Source organism: Schistocerca cancellata, chromosome 1 (assembly GCF_023864275.1).
Source record: "Schistocerca cancellata isolate TAMUIC-IGC-003103 chromosome 1, iqSchCanc2.1, whole genome shotgun sequence".
NCBI classification, from domain to species: Eukaryota; Metazoa; Arthropoda; class Insecta; order Orthoptera; family Acrididae; genus Schistocerca; species Schistocerca cancellata.
In genome coordinates, this window is record NC_064626.1 from 701,578,193 (window position 1) to 701,604,982 (window position 26,790).

The following is a 26,790-nucleotide window of genomic DNA, read 5'->3' on the forward strand; positions in this document are numbered from 1 at the left end:
TTGCTCTTATAACTGTGAATACAGACAACCTGAGTCGTGCATAGTGTATGAAGCTCCGGCACACGCATTCTTATTATTCATTTATTTAAAATCATGTATAAAATGGATGCCAAAACTCAGATAGGTCATGTACTTCTCACTTTTGGCGTAAGCCTCAAAATCCAACAGTATCCTTCTTTAGCAGGAAAAGTCAAGTATATCATATTCTGCAGACATGTTTCCTAAACCACAATTTTCTGTTGAGAGCAATAATGTCTCTGTATATTCTTTAACCACCATTTCTTGATCATGGTTGGCGGGAGTGGCCGTGCAGTTCTAGGCGCTGCTGTCTGGAGCCGAGCGACCGCAGGTTCGAATCCTGCCTCGGGCATGGATGTGTGTGATGTCCTTAGGTTAGTTAGGTTTAATTAGTTCTAAGTTCTAGGCGACTGATGACCTCAGAAGTTAAGTCGCATAGTGCTCAGAGCCATTTGAACCATTTTGAACCTTGGTCATGATTCTCCTGCATTGGGTCTACCTAATCTAATAATGAATATATATAAAGATGATGTAACTTACCAAACGAAAGTGTTGGTATGTCGATAGAGACACTAACAAACTCAAGCCCACACACAAAATTCAAGCTTTCGCAACCCACGGTTGCTTCATCAAGAAAGGATGAAGCAACCATGGGTTGCGAAAGCTTGAATTTTGTGTGTGTGTTTGTGTTAGTTAGTGTCTCTATCGACATACCAACACTTTCGTTTGGTAAGTTACAACATCTTTGTTTTTAGATGTATTTTTCCCACGTGGACTGTTTCCTTCTATTATATATGTCTCTACAGTCATGCGTTCTGAGACATTCAAAATTATCGTGAATGGAGGACAAATGGAAGTGTACAATGTTGAACAGGATACTGTACCTACTGATTGATTCACTCACTGACTCATCGTCACCCAGCCCAAACCATTAAGGATAGAAAGTTGAAATTTGCAAGGGTGTTAATCTTATACTAAAGGCATCATTTAAGAGGATTTTTTTAAAATTCCACTCCTAGGTGGTGAAATAGGTAATAGGAAAAACACACACACAAATCAAAAAAGTTTATCATATATATATATATATATATATATATATGAATATAATAGAGGGAAACATTCCACGTGGGAAAAATATATTTAAAAAGAAAGATGATGAGACTTACCAAACAAAAGCGCTGGCAGGTCGATAGACACACAAATAAACACAAACATACACACAAAATTCTAGCTTTCGCAACCAACGGTTGCCTCGTCAGGAAAGAGGGAAGGAGAAGGAAAAGGCAACCGTTGGTTGCAAAAGCTAGAATTTTGTGTGTATGTTTGTGTTTGTTTGTGTGTCTATCGACCTGCCAGCGCTTTTGTTTGGTAAGTCTCATCATCTTTCTTTTTAGATATATTTTTTCCATGTGGAATGTTTCTGTCTATTATATTCATATATAAACAAAGATGATGTGACTTACCAAATGAAAGTGCTGGCAGTTCGATAGACACACAAACATACACACAAAATTCAAGCTTTCGCAACCAACGGTTGCTTCGTCAGGAAAGAGGGAAGGAGAGGGAAAGATGAAAGGATGTGGGTTTTAAGGGAGAGGGTAAGGAGTCATTCCAATCCCAGGAGCGGAAAGACTTACCTTAGGGGGAAAAAAGGACAGGTATACACTCGCACACACCCTGTTCAACATTGTAGACTTTGTATTTGATGGCTGAATTCACTCATCTATTATGTCTTGCTTGTATTTTCTGTACATTCGTTTTTATTTTCCATTACTGTGCTGCAGATATCTCCAAACTTACCCTATTTAAGTTACATCTGGTTCTACACTGGATGTTAACACACTTCCCATTCCTTCCCCCATTCAATGTGACTTCACTAAAACTCAGCATCTCTTGAAAATGTCTGACTAGGGCCATATATCCTTTCCTACGGTCTTAAACTTATTTGTTGATCTGAGTTTGTTAATTTATGTATTTTAATCTAATGTGATTATATGTCCCTACTGATTGACTCTCTCACTGGCTCATTGTCACCCAGCCCAAACCATTAAGGATAGAAAGTTGAAATTTGCAAAGGTTGTTGATTTTATACTAAAGGCATCATTTAAGAATGATTTTTTTTTAATTCCACTCCTAGGGGGTGAAATAGGGAATAGGAAACACACACACACACACACACACACACACACACACACACACAAAAATCAAAAAAAGTTTTGCATCACACTGGTTCCCAGAACTCCGGAAGATAGCCATTGACTGTGGATATTGTATCACAGACACAGTTCCTTTGACTGTTCAGAGATGTCACAAAACCCGCCCAAAGATGTAAACAACCATGCATGAGCAGTACCTATTAGACAGAGGGGAGTCTGACAGCCAATCAGTTTCAGTCATTTGACCAGGAAGGAGGTACATGGCTCGTGTTGCCTGTAGTTCAACCATGCCTAGATGGTCAATACTGCAATTCAATCGTGTCTGCAATTTTACCTTGTGGCAGGAAGGGCTCTCAACAAGGGAAGTATCCAGGCATCTTGGAGTGAACTAAAGTGATGTTGTTCGGACATGGAGGAGATACAGAGAGACAGGAACTGTCGACGACATGCCTTGCTCAGGCCACCCAACAGCTGCTACTGCAGTGGATGACCACTACCTATGGATTATGGCTCGGAGGAACCCTAACAGCAACGCCACCATGTTGAACAATGCTTTTTGTGCAGCCATAGGACATTGTGTTATGACTCAAACTGTGCGCAGTAAGCTACATGATGCACAACTTTGTTCCTGATGTCCATGGCAAGGTCCATCTTGGCAACCACGACACCATGCAGTGCGGTACAGATGAGCCCACCAACATGCCGAATGGATCGCTCAGGATTGGCATCATGTTCTCTCCACCGTTAAGTGTCGCATATGCCTTCAAACAGACAATCGTTGGAGACGTGTGTGGAGGCAACCCAGTCAGGCTGAATGCCTTAGACACACTGTCCAGCAAGTGCAGCAAGGTGGAGGTTTCCTGATGTTTTGGGATGGCATTATGTGGGGCCGATGTATGCGGCTGGTGGTCATGGAAGGCGCCGTAATGGCTGTACAGCACGTGAATACCATCCTCCGACCGATAGTGCAACCATATCGGCAGCATATTGGCGAGGCATTAGTCTTCATGGATGACAATTTGCACCCCCATCGTGCACATATTATGAATGATGTCCTTCAGGATAATGACATCGCTCAACTAGAGTGGATAGTATGTTCTCCAGACATGAACCCTATCTAACACACCTGGAATAGATTGAAAAGGGCTGTTTATGGACGATGTGAGCCACCAACCATTCTGAGGGATCTACGCCATATCGCCGTTGAGGAGTGGGACAATCTGGACCAACAATGCCTTGATGAACTTGTGGATAGTATGCCACAACGAATACAGGCATCCGTCTAAAGAGAGAGAGAGAGAGAGAGAGAGAGAGAGAGAGAGAGAGAGTGTGTGTGTGTGTGTGTGTGTCAAAATCATTATTAATTAACTATTGAAATATTTTTGAAGTTAGATCTATGAAAATTGTTGTTTGACTTCTCGGTTAGAAATAAAAAACAAAATGTGTTTCAGTGTTTTTGGATATTTAACACCTATGGGGGTGTTCTATGAAATATTCAGTTATGAAAACATTTTGAAATCTAAGTGTATGAAAATTTGAATTAGAAAATAATGTATTTCACTGTTTTTAGAAATTGAACCCCTGTGGGGATGAATCAGGAGATGAAAGCTTTTATGGAAGTATTTCATTGTTGTTGTTGTGGTCTTCAGTCCTGAGACTGGTTTGATGCAGCTCTCCATGCTGCTCTATCCTGTGCAAGCTTCTTCATCTCCAGTACTTACTGCAACCTACATCCTTCTGAATCTGCGTAGTGTATTCATCTCTTGGTCTCCCTCTACAATTTTTACCCTCCACGCTGCCCTCCAATGCTAAATTTGTGATCCCTTGATGTCTCAAAACATGTCCTACCAACCGGTCCCTTCTTCTTGTCAAGTTGTGCCACAAACTTCTCTTCTCCTCAATTCTATTCAATACCTCCTCATTAGTTATGTGATCTACCCATCTAATCTTCAGCATTCTTCTGTAGCACCACATTTCGAAAGCTTCTATTCTCTTCCTGTCCAAACTATTTATCGTCCACATTTCACTTCCATACATGGCTACTTTCCATACAAATACTTTCAGAAACGACTTCCTGGCACTTAAATCTATACTCGATGTTAACAAATTTCTCTTCTTCAGAAATGATTTCCTTGCCATTGCCAGTCTACATTTATATCCTCTCTACTTCGACCGTCATCAGTTATTTTACTCCCTAAATAGCAAAACTCCTTTACTACTTTAAGTGTCTCATTTCCTGATCTAATTCCCTCAGCATCACCCGATTTAATGTTTCTCTACAAATTGTAAATAGCCTTTCGCTCCCTGTATTTTACCCCTGCCACCTTCAGAGTTTGAAAGAGAGTATTCCGGTTAACATTGTCAAAAGCTCACCTCAACCCCAAAGTTTTTATTTCTTCTCCATGAATTTTAATACCTACTCCGAATTTTTCTTTTGTTTCCTTTACTGCTTGCTCAATATACAGGGTTATAAATGCAAAATCAATTAGGGGTAATGCAGGAGTAGGTTTATTAATGAATAAAGAAATAGGAGTACGGGTAAGCTACTACAAACAGCATAGTGAGCGCATTATTGTGGCCAAGATAGACACAAAGCCCACGCCTACTACAGTAGTACAAGTATTTCATTATGCAAGCATTTTTTGAAGAAATATCTGTGGAAATTTTTATTTGGCTTTTCTGTTAGAAATGAAAATAAATCACTGTCTTTAGTTCCTCAGCCCCTAAGGGGGTTGAAATGGGGGAGGGTGAAATGTTTTATGAAAATATTTCATTGTGAAAGCATTTTTAAAGCTGTATCTATGACAATTGGTATTTGCCTTCTCAGTTAAAAATGAAAAAATACATGCTTCACCTTTTTTGCAAATTTAACCCCCAGGGGGTGGAATAGAGCCAGACTGATTCACTGACTCATCCTCTCCCAACCCAAAACCGCTAAGGATAGAAACTTGAAAATTTGGATCGGGTTTGGATCTTATACTGTAGGCCTTGTTTAAGAAGGGATTGTTTCAAATTTGAAAATACGTACTAGGAAATTTTGATGCTAGAACTACAGAAGTTGGTATTTGGTTTTTCAGTCAGAAACAAAAAAAATATATGATTCAGCATTTTTGGAAATTCAGCCACTAAAGGGGTAAAATAGGGAATGAAAATTTTTAAGAAAATGTTTTGTTACGTCAAAATTTTTTTAAAGGCAAATCATTGAAAATGTGTTGGAGGCAAAATTTTGTATGAAAATACCACCGCAAGAAGCAAAAAGTGTGATGAACGAAAACCTTGGACTCCAGAATCGCTTTTTGGTGAGCAGTACATTCAGGAAAGACGTTGCTTTTATGACCATTTTTAGCGTGAAAAGTTTGGAAGGTGTTGCAGTTTGTGAATAACTTAAAAATTTGATTAAAGAAAAAAATGGAGGAGTGGGAAATCTGTGTGGGCCTCAGAGTCTATGCAAGCGAAGCAGCGGGTACTAAGCTGGTCATTAATACTAAGAGGAATTGCCACAATTGTGTCATCATGGATAATGCTAGTAAAACATAAATTCTTAATGTGTAGTTAACTTTGTATTTGTATTTTCCAATTGTTCAGATCACCTGCAAGAGAGTGATGGTGTATTATTAATGTACCATTTCTCTGTGCTTCCTCTTTCAATCATTGTAATGAATGTAGATAGGAATGCAATCATCTGTCATGAGACATATCTTGTACACCTCTTGCTTTTTAATTAATTAATGTTTAAAACATACGTAGACTCTGAAGCATAGTAAATCTAAATTTCATCACTGAGTATGTGATTATGCTAAATGTCCGAATTAGTAAATATTCTTTACTTTTAATAGTACTGTTCAATTGTATCTCATTTTGTGTAGGGATGTAAAGGAATCGATCATTATAGTTTTAAAGAAGACAGTAAAAGACTAAGAAACTTACATTAAATGTAAATAAGAAAATATATAACAGATAACTGGATGCGTAATAGGTGTACCTCCGCTTAGTCCATACAGAATGTAGACTCTCCTGAGGCTTATGGTACATCTCTGTCACCATTGTGTGCCTGTGGCATTGAGAAGAATATTCCAGTAAGTAGTTTCTGATATTCCTATCAAACCAAGGACCTCAATTTGCTGAATATAGGCTCAAGATCATTTGTATTCAACTTCAAATATACCATGTGAATTCTTTTTAAATTTTCCAAAATATTTTAAATTACTATTGGATATAACTATATGTCTCTGTTCTTTTTGTAAGTAATCATTTTCACAACTGTTGACATTAAATCATTTGTATCAAATTCTTTTTATTTTATTTCAAACATTTAGTTCTGTAGAACCAAATTGAGGAGCAAATCTCCAAAGTAACGGAATGACTCGGTACATGAAATTTCAATATAAAAGTAATAACAGATAAAAAAAAATGTTCATGAACAAAAAAAAAAAGACAACCCGTAAGTTTATGTACATGCAATCAACAATATAACATGGGAATCAGCTAAATTTTTCAAGAAACTCCTCAACAGAATAGGAGGAGGAAACCCTTCAGTTTCGATTTGAAACCCCTTGCATGACTGTTAAGATTTTTGAATTCTTGTGGTAGCTTATTGAAAATGGATGCAGTAGTATACTGCACGCCTTTCTGCACAAGAGTCAAGGAAGTGCGATCCTAATGCAGGCTGCATTTCTTCTTAGTATTAACTGAGTGAAAGCTGCTATTTCTTGAGAATAAGCTGATATTGTTAACAAACAATGGTAAAGAATATATATATTGAGAGGGCAATGTCAGAATACCCAGACTAATGAACAGGGGTTGACAAAAGGTTCGCGAACTTACACCTTTACTGTCCGAACCATCCATTTCTGAGCCAAAAATATCCTTTGAGAATGGAAAGAGGTACCCCAAAATATAATACCACACATTCAAGTCAGGATTAGGGGACCTGTAAATAACAATTAGAAGTTTAGTTTCACTAAATTCAACTGCCCTTGCACAACTATCAAATACCTGTTCAGTGCAGTACTGTGATATGTCTATGGACTCAAATGGAATACTTGTTTTTTAAGTACATAGCCACTCCCCCACCTCGCAAAGAACTCATTGATAAACAGCCAGCTAATCTGTATCCTGGTAAAGGGAGCCTCTGAATTGTCATATTATTTAAGTGGTGCTCTGGTATACCAGTAATGTCTGAGTCAACATCTATAAGCAGTTTACTAACTTTATTTCTAATACCTCTTATATTTTGATGAAATATGCTAATTCCTTCACTACTTGAATACCAGACCACCTCTGAAAGTGATTACTTTGTAAGAGGGACTTTCTTTAACAAGGGATACCTATCAGCTGATTTCAGTATAAAAAAGGTGCAGCTCTATCACCAACTACTACAGAATTTTTCCATGAGTGGTCCCACCACCGACCACTATGCTGTCACCTATAAGGTTTGCCAGCCTCCCCTTCCAATACCTATTGAGGTGCAGGCCATGTATAGTGAAACCCAATCTATTGATAGACCAGAGTTGCCACAAGTTCTGGAAATCAGGGGATTTCAAACATGTCAGGAAAATCAGAGAAATTTTTAAAAAAGTTGGATAATTTCATTTTTGTAGATGAAATGGTTTGTTTACTGCAATGTCATGCATTGTCATTGGCTGGACACAGCTGAATATGTGTGTTGCTCCCCTACTTCCTCATTCCTACTGCTTCTCCCCTTTCTACCACTCCCCTCATCTTGCAGTCAGTGCTGTCACCATTTCTTGCCAGTGAGAGGCAGGGAGCTGTAAGGAGAGGATTGTTTGGATCTGATTCTGAGAGATTGTTGACACAGTGGCCAGACAGTGGTCATGTCTGCATGAACTGTGTCTGGGTGGTTGTGTGAATTATGTGTGCTCTCGTTTTCTAACAAAGGTTCTGGCCAAAAATTTAGTTCTCACATTGTGAGTGTCTTTTCTATGTGCCTGCCTGCAGCTCAGGGATCATTTTACGATGAACTGCTAGCTATCCTCATTAGTATTGATTCTCAGAGTATTTGTGCAAGTTATCTATTGCATGGATTGATCACTGCAGTCTCATTTCATCAACATGGTGTCTGTGACATTTCCGCAACAGGTCAAAATCACCGGTGGTTTTTGCGGGTATCTCTAATGGATCAGGCCTGCCGATCTGAAGCCCATTGTTTCCCACTAATGTGTAGGCCCTGCCAGTGGGATCTAGTATCACCAATCTGTCTGCAGACTGGGTCTGTCTGTGTGTGGCGTAATGCGGCAGATTTTCGTGGTTTAACCATGTACCCAAGACTATGGTGCTCCTCGGCAGGCCAGAGCCAACGGGCAATGGGTTTCAGGAACTGTGATTGTCTCATCACCAGTACATTGTACAGTGCAGCGTTGTATAGACATTTATTGTAGTACATTTTGGCACTTCGAAAGTATGGACAATAAGAAGAAAATTGAGACAGTCACTGGCAGTTTGTATGCTATGTACTCATATGTTTCTCAAAAGAAAAATCACACAATGCCTGTAAAATAATAGGCACAACACAATGGATAATAACTGACAATAACGAACATAGGAGAACCAATATTTTATTGGCGGTCACCTATAGTGTTAGTTTACACAATTCTTCTGTGCCTTATATGCTTCATTCAAGAGGCCTACCTTCTTCTGAGATTATTTCTGAAAACAGTGAAGGTATTTTAAATCTGTCTTGCGACTCCAAGGAAATGCCCATTTTTGTCACCAAATGTGTTTTATTTCATTAAAATAAAATAGCAACATTGGTCTTAATGAAACACACATACCATTTTACTTGCTGTCTCCACCTGGAAACAATTCATTACAAATGATGTCGGTGTTAGTACCTAAGATTTTTACTCACACAGGGAAGAAATACAGAAGTCCTTACATATTTTTGGAGATATTAGAATTTGTCAGGGAAAATGTTAAAACTTGTCTGGAAATCGGGAAATAGGGAAATGTCAGGGAATTTTAAATGTGACCCATGCCGTCTGCCATCAGTGCCTTCTCAAGCTCCTGGTTTACATGTCTGACAGCAGCATTAAGATAAGTTCAATCATGATGCTGAAACAGTAGCATGAAGTGGACATTAGTGCTGCCAGTTTGAGTAGCTATCTTTACCTACATCATACTCCCCACCCCCATCAAGACTATTCCCAGCTCAACCCACAATTACTACCTGATCCACTTTTTGTAAAATTCCTGCATAACTCCCCTACGTTAACAGTTGCCTGAGCCAACACTCCACCGCTTCCTGCAACTGCTGGCCCACACCTCTGCCATGTGAACTACATAGCACCAGAACCTTTTTCTTTCTGTCAGAATTTGCAAGTGACTGAGACTCCTTAACTGCTGAGAACTGCTTCATGTTTTGTGCACCTACAGCTAAAAGAGGCTGCTCTCCACTAAACTCTTGACAGTTGATCAAATCTATTGGTTACACACAAAGTACAGCTGTCTGAATATCTCCTCTTCCTGGCTACCATTTTACCAACTGCTAGTTTCCATTCCCCAGAGCCCTTCACCCTCTTCAACCTATCTAGTTCCTCCTCTGCATCTTGTAACTGCTCCTGACAGGCGCAGATCTTACACTCCTGCTCCTCTATCAACTTATTTCTGCTACACATTCTGCATTTCCAGAAGAGACTCTCACTAGAATGCTCACTGGCTTCCTCACTGCATTGTCCCAGTAAAAATACTTTCAACAAATCTCTCACCATAACATACTAATCACAAACCCATGACAAATCCCACACTTCTCATGCATTGTAAAATGTGAACAGTTATTGAAAAAGCTAAACATCTATGTTACCTAAGTTCAATTACTACAATAGGACTGTTTAAAGAACTAACAGTGGCGATTCTGGTACCGCACGCCGCGGAATTTGAATCCGCGCCAGAGGTCATGGACGTCTAAGACCCCTAGAGGTCTCTGCACCATCGCGCCATAAGCTGTGGTGGCGCGTGCCTCCTGGCCTGCTTTTAGTGTGAGGGCGCCACAGTGGAACACGCGGTTTCAGCGGCCAATAGCGGCGCCCCCGATGGAGTATTTAAGCGCCTGCCTCTCGCTCAGCCAGCCACTCTAATTTCGCGTACATCTGTGGACACATCGCCTCGCGTTGGACAGCTTACTTACTTCCTTGTTCTGTTTACGAATGGACAGGTTTGTTAGGTTTCCTTGTGACTCCATTTTTCGATCTTGTCATTGTTCGTTCTGTCCTTCGTTGGTCATGTTCGTCCTCTCTCGTTGTGTTGTTGTTCGCGGGCCTCTCCTCGGGTCCCGCCACGCTTTCCATCATTTCAACCCCGCGACTGTCCCTGTCGCAGTTACAACAGTGATCACAAATTTCGCTCTACTAATAAAGCAACTACTTTTATTAATACTACTAAACCATAACTAATACCAGTACCACAAAAACTTCACATAATTTCTTATCTAAAACCAAAAAACACTCAATGAAATTAAACACAGTGAATGAAAGTTTTACTGAAATATTTCACCACAAACAATAAGAAATGTCAGCTGAAAATTACCATACAAAATTGAATAAACAACTTCATCGGTCAAACAACTATGATGAAAATATCAGATAGTTCATATAAATTGATACCTTAAGTACTATACATGCCACTAAATTGACACACATTAAGTCCATAAACAACTCAAATCTACACAACTATTCTTAAACTATTCACAAGAATTCTGTCACACATGTGCATACCACATAAATGCAATTTTGCATCAAAAATCAGATAATCTTTCTGAAATAGATTACCATTCTGGGGAAAGACATGAATTATTAGCCAACTCCACATTGTGTTGAACCTTCACTTCAAAGGAAGCACTATTAAACCACACCAAAGCTGCCAATTCAGTATAGAAAACTTCTACCTGGCATAAACCTGTATCTTATTTTGAAAATAGCTATACTGACATCAGTGTCTGAGGTTTGTTTTGAATAAATATTTGACTCAACAAAACATGCAGCTAATAGATTTACCACAAAATATGACTGTATAGTTACACTAAACTGTTACTCCTTTGGTACCTTTACTGTAGTAACTTATAATTCTGATATGTTATGAATTATTGCCAGGTGTTCTGTATGTGAGTTGGTAATATGTTCAAGTTTGATATTCACTGTTCCTGTTTCAGAAATAGCATGTTTGACATTAGTGCCCTGGGCTTTGATTCTAGATGTTAACTGTAAATAAGCAACATTCCTATCTAGCGTATTACTTAAATCAGCATTTGAGGTACCAGTTTTAGCACCTAGATCAGTATTCAGCTCAGTACTCAATTCATCAGTTCCAGACCTGCCCTTAACTGACCTCGCAAATTCTTAAACAATTATTGCAAGTGCACCCCCATGACTCTCATTATCACTGGCTTACAGTGCTCACAAGAATATATTTATTCTTTATTGTAGTAGGCCACTAAACCAGTATTTCAGGTTGTTAAACCACTTATCATCCACAACACACCACCGCAACCAGCTACTAAGAAAAGTCGGTTTGAACTGATGACCTCTCATCAAATCACTTGGGTAGCTTACAAGCGTCAGAAAGAACGAGGTACTGTTGACGCTTCACAGCTGTACTAAATATTTTCGAAATTAATTCACTGATTGCAAATTTCTTGACATCGGCTGTATTAGGTAGAGTTCCACTACCCAAAATCTTTGGCTGGACTGGGACTTGAACCCAGATTTTCCACTTATCATGAGTGATAACCTTAACCACTTCAGCTACTGATGTATGCTTGCTGGACCAACCCAAACTTCCACATGTCACATTGTCTACATCCTTATATTATGGTCCACTAAATTTGTCACTTGATGCTGGCAACAGTACTTGGATTCCCACAACAGTAAGAAAGAGACAACGAGGAATCGAGACCAATATTGTTAACGTCATGTACCCACCAAGGCTTGTAATACTCACATGACTGTCTCAAAGATTACATTGTTGACCATCCACAATTACATTAAATTTTTTGAAATGATTTAGTGGGCAATGGTATAAGGGAAGTAGACGGTGTGACACTTAGAAGTTTGGGTCTGTATGGGGAACATGCACAGATAGCCAAAGTTGTTAAGGCGAGCGCTTGCAGTTAGTGGGAAATATGGGTTTGAGTCTCAGTGTGCCACAGATTTTCATATGTCACTATCAGGTATTAGAACTATACCAGATATAGCTGATATCAATAAATTTGCAGGTAATTAATTAATTTTGAAAATTTATATAGCTCTTGGCATCACGACTCCAATGCCTAGCTGAAGTTATGTGAAGGACCTGCGGCACTGGAGCTGGGTGCATAGCTGCAACTGCCTTAGACTGCCTTAAACTGCTGTTGTAGCCAAAGTACTGCTGACATAACTGAAGCCCTCAGTTTCCAGAGTCGACAATCTTCAGACTCGTGGATTTTCAAAACTCTTATTCGATGTAATTATTGTTGAGGAATTTAGTAATTATTCCTCAAAAGAGTAATTCTTCATTAAGTCTTCAGCTTCGATGTCTACAATGGCTTATGCAGTGCCATAATTGTGGTTGCTCAGAACAAGTATTCTGTATCACAAAAGGGGCCAGAATGAAATATCATATGTCGAGTTTACTATTTAGTTACATGAAGAATTTTTTGGTTACATTTGTTTATTGGTTTTATTTTTGTCCTCTGTGTGAGGTGTTTGAGAAAAGAAATGAGAATGACAACATTGCAAGTGATCTGGCAATGCTGTGTTGTTTTATTTGTGTAGACCAGTGAGTTCATCTCTTCCAACACTGCCAGAAGTACAACTCTGCACAGCTGTAACATGATTTTTGAGAGTGCCATCAATGAAGTTGTGTTTTTGTTATTTGTTATTAAAAAGGAGCAGTGGAATTTAGAGCAATGTTATGCTATCAAGTGTTGTGTTAAACATGAGGAATTTGAAAAGTGGTAGCTGGCCTATGGGGAACAAACTTCTACAAAATTATACCCACCTCCTCTTTTTAAATGATTTATATATTGTATCTAATATTTATAATTTGGAACACTTCGTTACAGATCAAATTGATCAATACTCTTTTAGGTCTACTTAATGAATGCTGACGTCACTTATTGTGATATCATCACTTTTGTAACTACCTTCTAGATTCCATTACACAAAGCGTGTTTCTGGGCTGGGATGAAGGAGGCAGAGAGAAATTTACCAAAATGCTGTTGTCAACCTAAACTGCAGATATGCCGCATCCAGCCAAACTCAGGCATATGAATGAAAGAAACAAAATTCTGCTCACATTAGGTGGTTTGAAACTAAATTTTTAACTAACAAGAAAACACTTTCTTCTGTCTACAGCCACATTCATCGATTAAAGAAAGACATGGGGAAACCCATGACTTGTCCCAAAGTGATATGTACACTGCATATTCTTCATCCCCCAGTTATGGAGAAACACAAAAGGAGTCGGAGCTGACAAGGGCTTTTTAGGATAAATACTTCTGATAGACAGAGAGAGTGCAGCAGGCTGTTTCAACACTGCTCCATAGGGCATGGGGGGAGGGGGGGGGGGCTTTGAGTGATAGCCAGGTTGCCCGCATCAGGCACAGATTAAATTAAGCTATCTGCTAGGCAGCCCTATTCGCATGCATTCTGGACGTGTTTGAGCAACCTCTCCACTTCTGACTGGGGGCACTCAGTCAGTACAATCACATTGACTATGATACTGCTGCCTGTCTGCTCACATGTCAGCCATTTGCCTTTATGCCTAAAAAGAAGAAAATTACAACATATATAAAGAAAGGCTATCAGAACAAGCTGAAAACGAGCCTGGTATTAATAGATCTTACATCAGCCTATGACACTGTCTGGACCGAAGGACTACTGCTCAAGCTTACTAGAATTATCAAATGCAATCAGACATGCACATTACTAAAAAATATGCTGACAGGCAGGAAGATCAAGGTCTGTCTCCATGGAAAGAGCAGCAAAAGCATGGTCATAAACAATGGCCTGCCGCAGGGGTCAGCCCTGGCAAAGGATGGGGCCCCTCCACGCCCACACCAACGTGGTGACCAAACCAAAAGTTCTACTGTCATCTCCGTAAACATGTTAGTTTTTGAATCAGGCGTCACAGGATGCGGGCTGTGATGTTCTCCATGCGTCTAGGTAAGATTACTCATTAACATGGTCCATCATGAGATAGAAGTGGTCGAAAACGATTGAAGGGTAGTGGTTGTAAGGGCAGAGGAAAAAAAGTGCCAGGGCAAGAGCCAAGGGAAGAAACCTCTGTGACAGTAGGACGGGTATTAAGGGCAGTAGCGGCTTGCTATCTGCGACAGTGCATGCAAGGTGGGGTTGTGTTAGTTCGAGGTATCGTGCATCGTTACCTTTGTCGTTGTTGGAGCTTGTTGCGGCGCTTGCTGCAGTTGCTGCGTCCCTGCAACAGTTCAAGGTCATTGTAGATTAGTGGGCGATCAGTCATAGATCGGCTCACAGACGGTGTAGGGAGTGTGTGTGGCTGGTTCGCGTGCTGTGTACAGTATGGTTTCCCTGCGGTTGCCTGTTTTTTGGCTAGTCGCACATCTGGGTTTCCAGTAATAACTGTGTTGCAGGGGCTCGCCAGTACTGTCATGTTAGCGTTCTATAGGCCATAGATGTTTAGTTCCTAACCAGTAAAGTGCCCTGGCACCGACCCTTTTTAATTTATACATATCTGATATGCCGAGCACCAGGTCGCGTAAATTTGCGTATGCGGATGATTTGGCCATTGCTTACCAAAGCAAAAATTTCGAAGATCTTGAAAAAACATTGAATGTGGACCTTCAAGCCCTGAACACCTACTACCTTAAGTGGCATTTGCATCCCAATAAAACGACCAGTACCATAATGCACCTTAATAACAGAGCTTCAAGCAGGAAACTACAGCTTTCCCTGAATGACCGGCATATCAGACATGAAGATAAGCCCAAATATCTGGGAGTAAAATTAGACCGCACACTAACGTATAGCTCCCATCTGGAAGACACCAAACAAAAATTAAAATCTTGAATTTCCATTATGTCTAAACTGGCCAGAACATCATGGGGTTGCGGAGCTAATACGCTAAGGACGTCAGCATTAGCCCTCGTGTACAGCGTGGCTGAATATTGTTCACCAGTCTGGGCGAAAAGTGCACATGTAAATAAAGTAGACACCCAATTGAAAGAGACGATTAGAATTATCTCAGGCACACTTAGGGCTACCCATGTGACTGGCTCCCAGTCCTTGCCAACATAGAACCCCCTGATATAAGGCGCTCCATGGCGATCTCAAGAATATATAGGAAGATCGTACACAATCCAGAACTCCCTATACACCAAGACTTATCACCCAGCAACAGGCTAAAATCTAGGTCCCCCTTTTGGAAGATTGGCAGGGAATTACAGGACTTCGACCCAAAGCTAGCCTGGGGGGAATCATGGCGCAAAGGAACACACAAGAACCAAAAGCTTATCGATGACCCCAGCAAGAAGATAAATGGTTTTGATCTCCCTCGGAAGCTCTGGGTTGCCTTAAATCGCCTTAGAACAAGCGTGGGAAGATGCAAACATCTAATGAATAAGTGGGGACTTGCGGCGAGTCCCCTGTGTGAATGTGGTGAAATCCAGACAATGGACCACCTACTGGTGTGTGAAGTGGTAGGATATAGTGGTGAACTGAAGGACGTACATTACCTGCCTGACCTAGCCATAGATTGGCTCAAAACTATAAGTAGCATTGTGTACTGTTGTAATTTCCTGGTGGATTGTAATGACACTGTAATATTTGCCTTGTATATGCCAAACGAATAAATAAATAAATAAGAAAACTGGGAAAGCATAAACTTCCAAATTTATTTTACCCTGTTCAGAAGTAAAGTAGGTTCAAAACTGAATCTTGAAAATAGCAAGAAATGCTAGAAATTACAAACTATGTTCAACCTAAAAAAAGCTTGTTATTACCTTTTATTTGTGGTGTGTGTGCTCATTTGAAACTTCCTGGCAGGTGAAAATGTGTCCTGGTAGCACCCTGTTGGGTCACCTTAGAAGCCAGTCAGTGAACTGAGGTGTATTTCATGAAAGACTGAAGTATGCACAAGTTCCGCCCATATATAAAAGTCAAGATAAGGGAGTGTCCTCTAATTAGAGATTTATCTCTTTCCTTCTTGTCATCTTAAAATTTTTTTAGCATGATAGCTTATAACAGAATACTGTTCTGGGAATAACATTTTAACAAGGTTCAGTTTGGTTTCCGTGAAAGCTTCTGTGCCAAGAAAGCAATATACGGTCTTACAAACCCAGTCCTGATATAACTAAACAGTAAAAATTACACAGTTGGTATTTTCTGTGACTATTTTGGCCTTGGTCCCCCTTCCCCTCCACCTCTGCTTAGGATTAGTACTTGACCCACTCCTGTTCTTGATTGATACAAATGTTTTACCCAGGACATTGAAGTAGTCTTCAAAAACTTTGATGTTTGTTGGTGACCCAAGTATACTGATAAAGGTCGAGAATTTCACAAATACACCCATATCAGACACAGGCAAGATTAATGGAACAGGCTTACAACTGATTCGCAGCAAACAGCTAAACTCTTAATCTTTCAGTGACTAATACTATATCAAAAGGAAAATTCACTTGTGAAACCCTTAAAATTACAGGATGGGCTTTTGGAAACATTTTTGTTTTTCTCGGGAAGGAAAGAGGAATAGATTGGGGGTCACTCAGACCATAGGTTGAGAGGTTTGAGGTTGACAGTAGGGTTGCCAGGTATTCTAACTGATAGTAAGAGAGATTCTGAAAATTACTAGTAAATTGTGCAATGTAGGAGGTGACACTATACTATTATTGCTTTATATAGTATTACAATTTTTAGCTGTGATGAGTCCAATTGAATTTTTATTCTCACATACTTAAAATATATGAAACACTTGAATGTGCAAATACGGTAATAAGTGTCTCCAATTTGATTTACACCCAGAAAGAAACTTATCATCTTTCACGTATTTCAAAAATTCTTTACATCTTAAATTGAAATTTGCTACAATTTGTATTTCTACTCGTGAGTTCAACAGAACTTATGTTTCTCACATGAGGTTGTTATTTTGAAAACACACTTTCTGTATGGTCCTCAGATCTGGGATACTGATAACTAAACAAAGAATTTTTGCATTTAGAATCGCAAAACACAGATGCCTTCTCGCAAGCGTTACCAGAAAGATCAACTTTTATCATTTAAAATTTCCCTGACACTATAGATCTCACCATTCAGTTAATTTTCATTTACATCAAATTCAAAATATTTTAAAACATCTTGTAGCTCACTGAAATAAATTTCTTTGATTGGGCAAGGAGGAAGAAGATAATTAATCTGCATATTCTCTGAAATATTGAAATAGTTAAATATGAATTTAAATAATTTTCTGTTGTTTTTTAATACTTGTATCTAACAAATTCAAAACTTTGTATATCACAGTAACAAAATAATTATCATTCATTCTCAGACATACTTTCTGATGTTCCTTTACAACAGTGTAAGTATTCATTATATTTGGATTTGCTTTTTTATGTGCTTTCAACTCTTGAGAAATATGTTGACAATGTGAGAAAGAATCTAAAGTAGGTCTGAAGAATCAAGTCCTTTCCCGATTCACTATCACTAAAATGCTTCTGTAAAATTCTACTGTAATCCTCAACCTTCTCATATAACTTGTAATGGCATCCCAATTAGATAAAATTCTATCCTCAGTAGGTGTGAGTGAAAGTCACCTGGTGGGCACATGCCTCAATATTTCTGACTATTCTAATTCTACTGATGTAAAAAATAATCGCAACTTCTCTCTGTGTTTAGATGAAGAAGAAAAGTGGCATATAATTTTAAGACAATTACTTCAACAACTAAATGTAATGAATTGCACTCATTTTTACAAGTATTGTGTGTATAGCAATTGGCACTGATCATTTCTGGAGCTAAAACATTTTTCACTATTTTTTCTGTCATTGTGTGTCCACATGACATTTTTCCTATGAGTTTGATTATCAAACAACTCTCTTAAGTTTAGACCTGTTGAAGAAGGTAGAGATTTTGGTATTTTGTTTTATCTCCCATTTCTTACTTTTATGACCTATGAATTAAAGAATATGTAATTACTACACCATTTCGAAGTATGATACCATGTTTAATTACAGTTAAATATAAAAATACCCTTGATGAAGTGGCCCAACAAAACTAAACTTTGCATTACACTTGGCCAAATATATTACATTATTAATTGCCTGCAGTAGATTCATGTTGTAGGAAGTCATTGTTCGCTCTGTGTGAGATATTCTTTTGGCTTTGTTTGTTTTCAATTTACACAGAACAATGTGCTTTGATTGTTTTCACTAGGCAAATCAAAATAATTTTCCTCCCGGTCTGAAAGATAAGAACACCTTAACGAGCTTCCTCATTGCTGGTGTTTAATGGTACTCATCATTACTTTCACTACTACACTTATATAACAACAGCCATACTGTAACTGTACAAGAGAAGAGAGAAGCACCCAGTGACACAGCCCCCACAAAAGGAAGTTTGAGGAACATAACCATTTCTGTATCTTCAACTTCTGGTCTGTAGTATAACAAAGTTTATAATTTAGTTCCATGTGGCAGTTGTAGAATCTATACCAGCATGAACTTACATAAATGCACATTTGAGTACATGCTTATAAAACTAATTTCATGTTTCCAGTGGTGCTTATGTGATGCATAGTAGGTTCATTACTGTTTTGGAAAACAACTATGGTGCCAATTTACAGTTCCTGCTGTCAGTCAGAAAATTTCGATAATCAAAGTTGAATCAGTGAAAATCGAAAAAATATTCCACTTCAACGCACAGTATTATTGTATTAGAATGAAAAATGAGAGAAATGTAAGCCGAGAGACCGAAAAAAAGGCTAAAATACGTGAAAATGTGGGAAACATGGTAGACTTGGCAACCCTAGTTGAGAGTAGTCTCTCTGTGTTGCTCATCCAGGGGTGAGTGACCTGCCCTTTCTTTTTAATCTCCTCCCAGAGAAAGGAATTACTTTTACCTTTTTTTGTGTCTATCAGCATTACTACACATTTTGCCATGTGAAGGTAAAAACTGGGCACTAATTCTCATAATTTATTAAAAATGTGATATGATGGATACAGCTGTATGTCATATTTACTTTTAAACTGTGCACTATTGCTATTATCTGGAACATGTTAAATGAGGAAGAAAGATGTGTTTTTTTCTTAAGCTTATAGTTGTGCAGCATCAGTGATATAAATAAAACCTAGAGTGACTGTCAGGGAAATTTGAATAACGAATGCTTCATTTGAGTAATACAGACCTCTGCAAAATCCCGGAGATAGTCAAAATTTCCGATTTCTTCATATATTCTGGAGTAGCAGCAAATAATGACCTACTTTTATTTGCAGCACCACTTTCTCGTCTGTTGGTAGGGGGGGGGGGGGGGGGGGAGGTTTGGACACAAAGAAACAGACTTGCTTGCTTTTTGGGAAGGGGGAGGGGAGAGATAAAGTGATAGATGTATTGTGAACATCCTTTCTTTTAAGACTCACATCCTATGATATGATCATAACTGATTTTGGCTATGTTCAAATGATATTGATCACAGAGCATTGTCTATCAACTTCTGTCTCAGGATCTTGGGCTGATGCTGGTGTTTCACCAGCACAAGTGCCTGACATTATCAAAGTTTCATCCTTCTTTTGCTGGTGGCAGGCTGCAGGCAAGCCCATGGCCATTTGCTGCAGCACAGGAAACCAGGATCCTTTTATCTTGAAGCTTTCTTCTTTCTTATTGAAACTATCATCATGTTCATGGTAGCTTTTCTACAGAGTAAGAATCTCCTTGTCAGCAAATTTTCCTAAGTAGTTGGTCTCTTACAGTGCATGTTCTGCCACAGCCAATTTCTCTGCCTGTACAAGTCTGCAGTACCTTTTTGTGCAGTGATCCTGAGAGCAAGCAGAGAACCACTGCAATAATGACCAAGAAAAAGTTTTCAGACATTGGTGCGGTAGGTAAATATAGTACCTACCTGCAGGCTCAACTCTAGTCTGCCACTACCAGTGATGGGTGAAACTTTGACATTGCCAGCCACTGATGATGGTGGAGCATCAGGAAATGGTGAAAAAACATTGGCCATTGTAATGTGTCAACAAGTGGTCACAGAAGCCTCAGTAATATGGGTCATTAGTGGCTTTTGATGAACAAGATGTTCGTTGTGTACATTCTGGATTTCCGTGTTTATGTCATCAACTTTTGTTGGATATGGATAGTTAAATTGAGTATTATCTTTCATTTCCTCTTCTTCTGTAATGCAATACTACCTTGAACACTTTCAGATCCAAATAAAGTATCAACACGTACCTTAATGGAACTGGTACGCATAATAATGGAAAGAGTTTTGTATGGAGTTGCATATGCTCTACCAGCAGCTAAACTTTGTATTACAATTATTGAGGTAAGTTCAGGTGCATGTGTTCTTATTTTTTATATCATGTGTGATATTTTGCATACAGAAACAACAGCTTAAAATAATGAAAATGCAAATGATTAGTATTTCAATAAAACAGCACAAAGTAGGTAGGAGTAACACCAATTACATTTCATATAAATGGAATAGTTATTTTTGACATAAACATAAGCAGTTCTGGTCCACAATGGCTGTCTTCAAATGCAACCACATGAAAAATAAAAAGCTTATATTAAGACTCTAGAACAAGTAAAAATGTTTTTACTAGATCCTCTTGTGATTTAAATAATGTGCAACTAAAATACAGCAGCATTTGGTGAACATGCATTGTCAGACTAAAAATATTACCTAAAATCAGGCATTTATTTAGGTACAAAAAGTGTCTGTTTCTTTGCTCTCAATGTGTGCTTCTCTGAAACAAATCTTTACTTGTGAAAACCATAGAACATGTTAAATTTACAATAAAAGTTCAGTCAGCTACTTGTAAAGTAAAAAATGGACACAGATTGTTAAAGCAGTAAAACCATATTTAAAAACAGAGTAACTTATTTATTATAAAAAGAATAATTGTCATGGTACATATTACTGAAGGCTGATTTTGCTGCTCTTCGGACTGCCAGATGTTTACACTGCCACCCACAAGCTCAGAGGAGACAGATGGACCAGATGACAAGGGTGGCATTCTGCTGCTGATTGTTAGAATTCTTCTTCTGGCTGTGAGATGTTTACATTAGTAGGGCAGATGTTTGGAAGTTAAGGCAATGGCACAATGTAGCACTATGTCCCAGAGAGGCCCAGTCATTAGCTGGGAGCATACGAGGTGGAATCCAAAGTTTTCGGGACTGGTGCTGCCATCTGGAAAGTAGTAGTAGGTAGTAGTAATAGGAGGAGGTCTTTGCACCAGAAGGTAGCTATAGCTGCATATATGATGAGTCAGTGTGCGGAGTGGCATTCAGCTGGGAGGACATGTTGCATATCCACAGTGATTTCCGTAATACTCTTGTGTTTGTTGTGTGGCGATTTTATGATGGATCCACGAACAGAACAGCGTGTGTGTATCAAATTCAGTGTGAATCTTGGGAAAAGGACTATGGAGACCCTTGCAATGATTCAACAAGTTTTTAGGGGACAGATCATGAGCCATACGCGTGTGTTTGAGTGGCAAGCTAGGTTTAGGGCCAGCTATACAGACATCAAAGATGATGCTCACAATGGAAGGCCCATTAGCCGCACTACGCCAGACATTGTTGCCAAACTTCAACAATTGGTTTGTGCAGATCGACGTTGAACCATTCAAGACCTTGTGGATGAGATGGGTATTGGTTATTGGACATGTCAATGAATGTTGACTGAAGAATTGGGCATGCATCGTGTCACCGCAAAATTTGTGCCAAGGATATTGACTGCAGATCAGAAGGCATAACATGTTGAAGTGTGCATGGACCTTTGTCAGACCGCATCTGATGATCCAACCTTCTTCTCGCTGGTTATCACAGGCAACGAGAGCTGGATTTACGGTTATGACCCAGAGACAAAGCAACAGTCATCCCTGTGGAAGAGCCCGGGCTCTCCAAGACCCAAAAAAGCGAGACAGGTGAAGAGCATGATCATCATTTTCTTTGATATCAAGGGAATTGGGCACAAAAAATTCGTCTCACCCAACCAAACAGTGAATTCGCGTACTACTGTGACATTTTGCGACGGCTCCGTGAAAACATGCGGCGATGAGGGCCCAAACATTGGCGTCCAGGGAACTGGCTGCTGCATCATGACAATGTGCCCTGTCACACGTCCTTGCTCACTATGACCTTTTTGGCGCCAGAGAGAGAGAGAGAGAGAGAGAGAGAGAGAGAGAGAGAGAGAGATGGTGGTTGTACCCCACCCTCCGTACTCACCAGATTTGGCACCCTGCGACTTCACACTATTCCCAAAACTGAAACTCAGGTTGAAAGGCCATTGGTTCAATACTTTAGAGAGGATTCAAAAAGCATCGCTGGTGGTGATAAACACCCTTAAAGAACAGGACTTCCAGAAAATGTTTGAGCAGTGGCAGAAGTGCTGGAACCGGTGTGTACATGCGGATGGGAGCTACTTCAAGTGTGATGGTGACCATTAGTCCAAAGGTAAGATTTTCAACAGATGGCAGCACCAGCCCCGAAAATTTTGGATGGCACCTCACATGTGGATGACACAGTGACTACCCCAACTGAATAGATTATCATAAATATTAAAATATGTATCTGTTGCAAACTCATTCTACTCAGAGGAGATTGACCAGTTCCTTCCGTTACACAACAAAAATATTCAGTTCTTTTAAAATATCTAAGTGTTAACTTTTTCAAATTTATGTAAAATTTGTAGTCTCCCATCATTGTTACCAATACCATGTCCCTGCTTTAGCATATGTGAGCCTAATGTGTTTGCACAGTGGTTAGACACTGGACTCGCATTCGGGAGGCCGACGGTTCAATCCCGCGTCCGGCCATCCTGATTTAGGTTTTCCGTGATTTCCCTAAATCATTCCAGGCAAATGCCAGGATGGTTCCTCTGAAAGGGCATGGCTGACTTCTTTCCCTAATCCGATGAGACCGATGACCATGCTGTCTGGTTTCCTTCCCCAACCAACCAACCAACCAACCAACCTAATGATGTTTCATTGCTGGTGTAGGTGTCCAACTTAACTGTTACGTTTAGTTGATATAACCTTTTAACTCCTGATTCCCCATATATATTATTCCAATATGAAAAGTATGATAAACTCAGGTTTTTGTAGTACCTGATGCGTGGAAGGCAATTGTAACCCCATTTATGCAGAATACGTGCACAATTTTATCTGATATTTTGCCTATGTATTTCATAGTAGTGCAGCTGACTTTATTGGTTCCTGTCTATATATGTGATTTATTCCTCTTTTTTTTATATATGTTTGTCATTGCATAATTGTTGGTGGATTATCTGAATGTTGTATTATTAAAGAATGAAGTTTGCCAATATTACTAGTAACTCTTTTTATTGCTATTACTGGTTTCAGCAGATCTGTGCTGTCATTATTTGATCTGCACTGTCATCATTGGAACTTGTAACATTATTAGATGTACACACTCTTTACAGCAATACCAAATGACTTTCAGTGTTGTAAAAAGCACGTACACTAATAATGTTAAAAGTTCCAGTGAGGACAGTCCAGATCTATTGAAACTGGTAATAGCAATGAGACTGCTATATATTTTAGTTTCAGCCAAAAGGCCTCCTTCAGAAGTAGAAAACACACACACACACACACACACACACACACACACACACACACACACACACACAAGCACAAGCACAAGCACAACTCGCTCAGATGACTGCTGTCTCTGGCTGCTGTGGCTGGACTCAACCCTGAACTTCCAATTCTTTTTAATTTTGTTATATCAGGTGTTCACTATATCAGACTCCCACTCATTTGCACAGGCAAACTCTTAATATACGAATTTAAATATTCCCTTTTGGTTAACATGATGGAAGTCATATTATTCTATGTATTGTAGGAGCACAAGTATGCATGTTTCTGATGTAGGTGATGATTGGAATGAGCATTGATAATCACGTACATACATGCCTGTCTCCTATGTGTGTGAAATGCATGCCTGCCATTTTTGTTACAAGTTGTAATATCTAAAAATTTATCTTTCCGTCTGTTTCATGTTCTGTCATGAATTTGATCTTGGAATGCAAACTGCTCAATTTTTAGGCAAATTCTCGATTTCCATTTTGTTCCCTCTGTTAAAAAAATTGTAGCTGGTTAATAAAAAGTCTGCTATGGTTCTCACTCCACAGTTTCCCACACTGAGTCCATCGCCATGCCTGTAACATTTATTGACAAACATAAAATAATTATATGACAGAACAGTCAATGTTATAATTGCAGCTTTGCCTAGGCATGTGTTACATATGAAATTATACACTCCTGGAAATTGAAATAAGAACACCGTGAATTCATTGTCCCAGGAAGGGGAAACTTTATTGACACATTCCTGGGGTCAGATACATCACATGATCACACTTACAGAACCACAGGCACATAGACACAGGCAACAGAGCATGCACAATGTCGGCACTAGTACAGTGTATATCCACCTTTCGCAGCAATGCAGGCTGCTATTCTCCCATGGAGACGATCGTAGAGATGCTGGATGTAGTCCTGTGGAACGGCTTGCCATGCAATTTCCACCTGGCGCCTCAGTTGGACCAGCGTTCGTGCTGGACGTGCAGACCGCGTGAGACGACACTTCATCCAGTCCCAAACATGCTCAATGGGGGACAGATCCGGAGATCTTGCTGGCCAGGGTAGTTGACTTACACTTTCTAGAGCACGTTGGGTGGCACGGGATACATGCGGACGTGCATTGTCCTGTTGGAACAGCAAGTTCACTTGTCGGCCTAGGAATGGTAGAACGATGGGTTCGATGACGGTTTGGATGTACCGTGCACTATTCAGTGTCCCCTCGACGATCACCAGTGGTGTACGGCCAGTGTAGGAGATCGCTCCCCACACCATGATGCCGGGTGTTGGCCCTGTGTGCCTCGGTCGTATGCAGTCCTGATTGTGGCGCTCACCTGCACGGTGCCAAACACGCATACGACCATCATTGGCACCAAGGCAGAAGCGACTCTCATCGCTGAAGACGACACGTCTCCATTCGTCCCTCCATTCACGCCTGTCGCGACACCACTGGAGGCGGGCTGCACGATGTTGGGGCGTGAGCGGAAGACGGCCTAACGGTGTGCGGGACCGTAGCCCAGCTTCATGGAGACGGTTGCGAATGGTCCTCGCCGATACCCCAGGAGCAACAGTGTCCCTAATTTGCTGGGAAGTGGCGGTGCGGTCCCCTACGGCACTGCGTAGGATCCTACGGTCTTGGCGTGCATCCGTGCGTCGCTGCGGTCCGGTCCCAGGTCGACGGGCACGTGCACCTTCCGCCGACCACTGGCGACAACATCGATGTACTGTGGAGACCTCACACCCCACGTGTTGAGCAATTCGGCGGTACGTCCACCCGGCCTCCCGCATGCCCACTATACGCCCTCGCTCAAAGTCCGTCAACTGCACATACGGTTCACGTCCACGCTGTCGCGGCATGCTACCAGTGTTAAGGACTGCGATGGAGCTCCGTAGGCCACGGCAAACTGGCTGACACTGACGGCGGCGGTGCACAAATGCTGCGCAGCTAGCGCCATTCGACGGCCAACACCGCGGTTCCTGGTGTGTCCGCTGTGCCGTGCGTGTGATCATTGCTTGTACAGCCCCCTCGCAGTGTCCGGAGCAAGTATGGTGGGTCTGACACACCGGTGTCAATGTGTTCTTTTTTCCATTTCCAGGAGTGTATAATTGTGTCTAAGGCCTCTTCAGTGGGAATCTTTGTACACACATTCTCAGTATCCACAGAGCTCTATTTTACCACTTTACTAATAGCTGATGGGATTTTCATTGTAGATTTGATACTTTATGGTTTTCACAATTGAGTGTGTTCACCAATGCTGCCCATAGGTATGTCCTACATGCATGAAGTGGTGTAAAATGCCTGGACATTTATAAGTTGGAACAAATGCCCAACATTCATAAGTTCCCAGGCATTTATGCATTTTAAAGATTAATTTATAAGAATTTTAAATTAATCTTTATTATTGGAAAATCTGCTTCTTTAGTGGTTGGGTAATGAAGTTGAAAAAGTTGCTTGAAAATTAGGGGAGAGTTATTAGTGAAATAAATTGGAATGTAAACATGACTTTTTACATCTTAAATGAAGTCAGTTCTTGGGGTAGTACATAATTAAAAAAGAAAAGAAAAGAAAAGAAAAGAAAAGAAAAGAAAGAAAGAAAACAAAATTCAAGTTTAAAAGTAATTTTTGAAATAAAGTCTAGTTTATATTAGGCAGATAACCTATGTATTTTTACTTATGCTATACTACTGTAAAGAAATTAGAGCAAAAAAGTTTATTCATAATGTTTTTAATTATGTATGTCTCCAGTGCCGATTCCGAAAATCACCAATTCTATAGGAATTGACTAGTATCGGAATCGAACAATTCTAGCCTTGTGGGCATTGATTCTTTGTTAA

The 26,790-nt window shown here is 39.9% G+C and overlaps 1 protein-coding gene across 2 annotated transcripts in view; it reads left to right on the forward strand.

Moving 5' to 3' along the window:
- LOC126184583 (uncharacterized) overlaps nt 1–26,790 on the forward strand; it is a 499,786-nt gene that overhangs the window by 431,393 nt on the left and 41,603 nt on the right. For both annotated transcript variants that reach the window (XM_049927020.1, XM_049927027.1), the window contains one exon: nt 20,557–20,675. In XM_049927020.1, the coding sequence (XP_049782977.1) occupies nt 20,557–20,675 (119 nt within the window). The remainder of the gene's footprint in view (nt 1–20,556; nt 20,676–26,790) is intronic.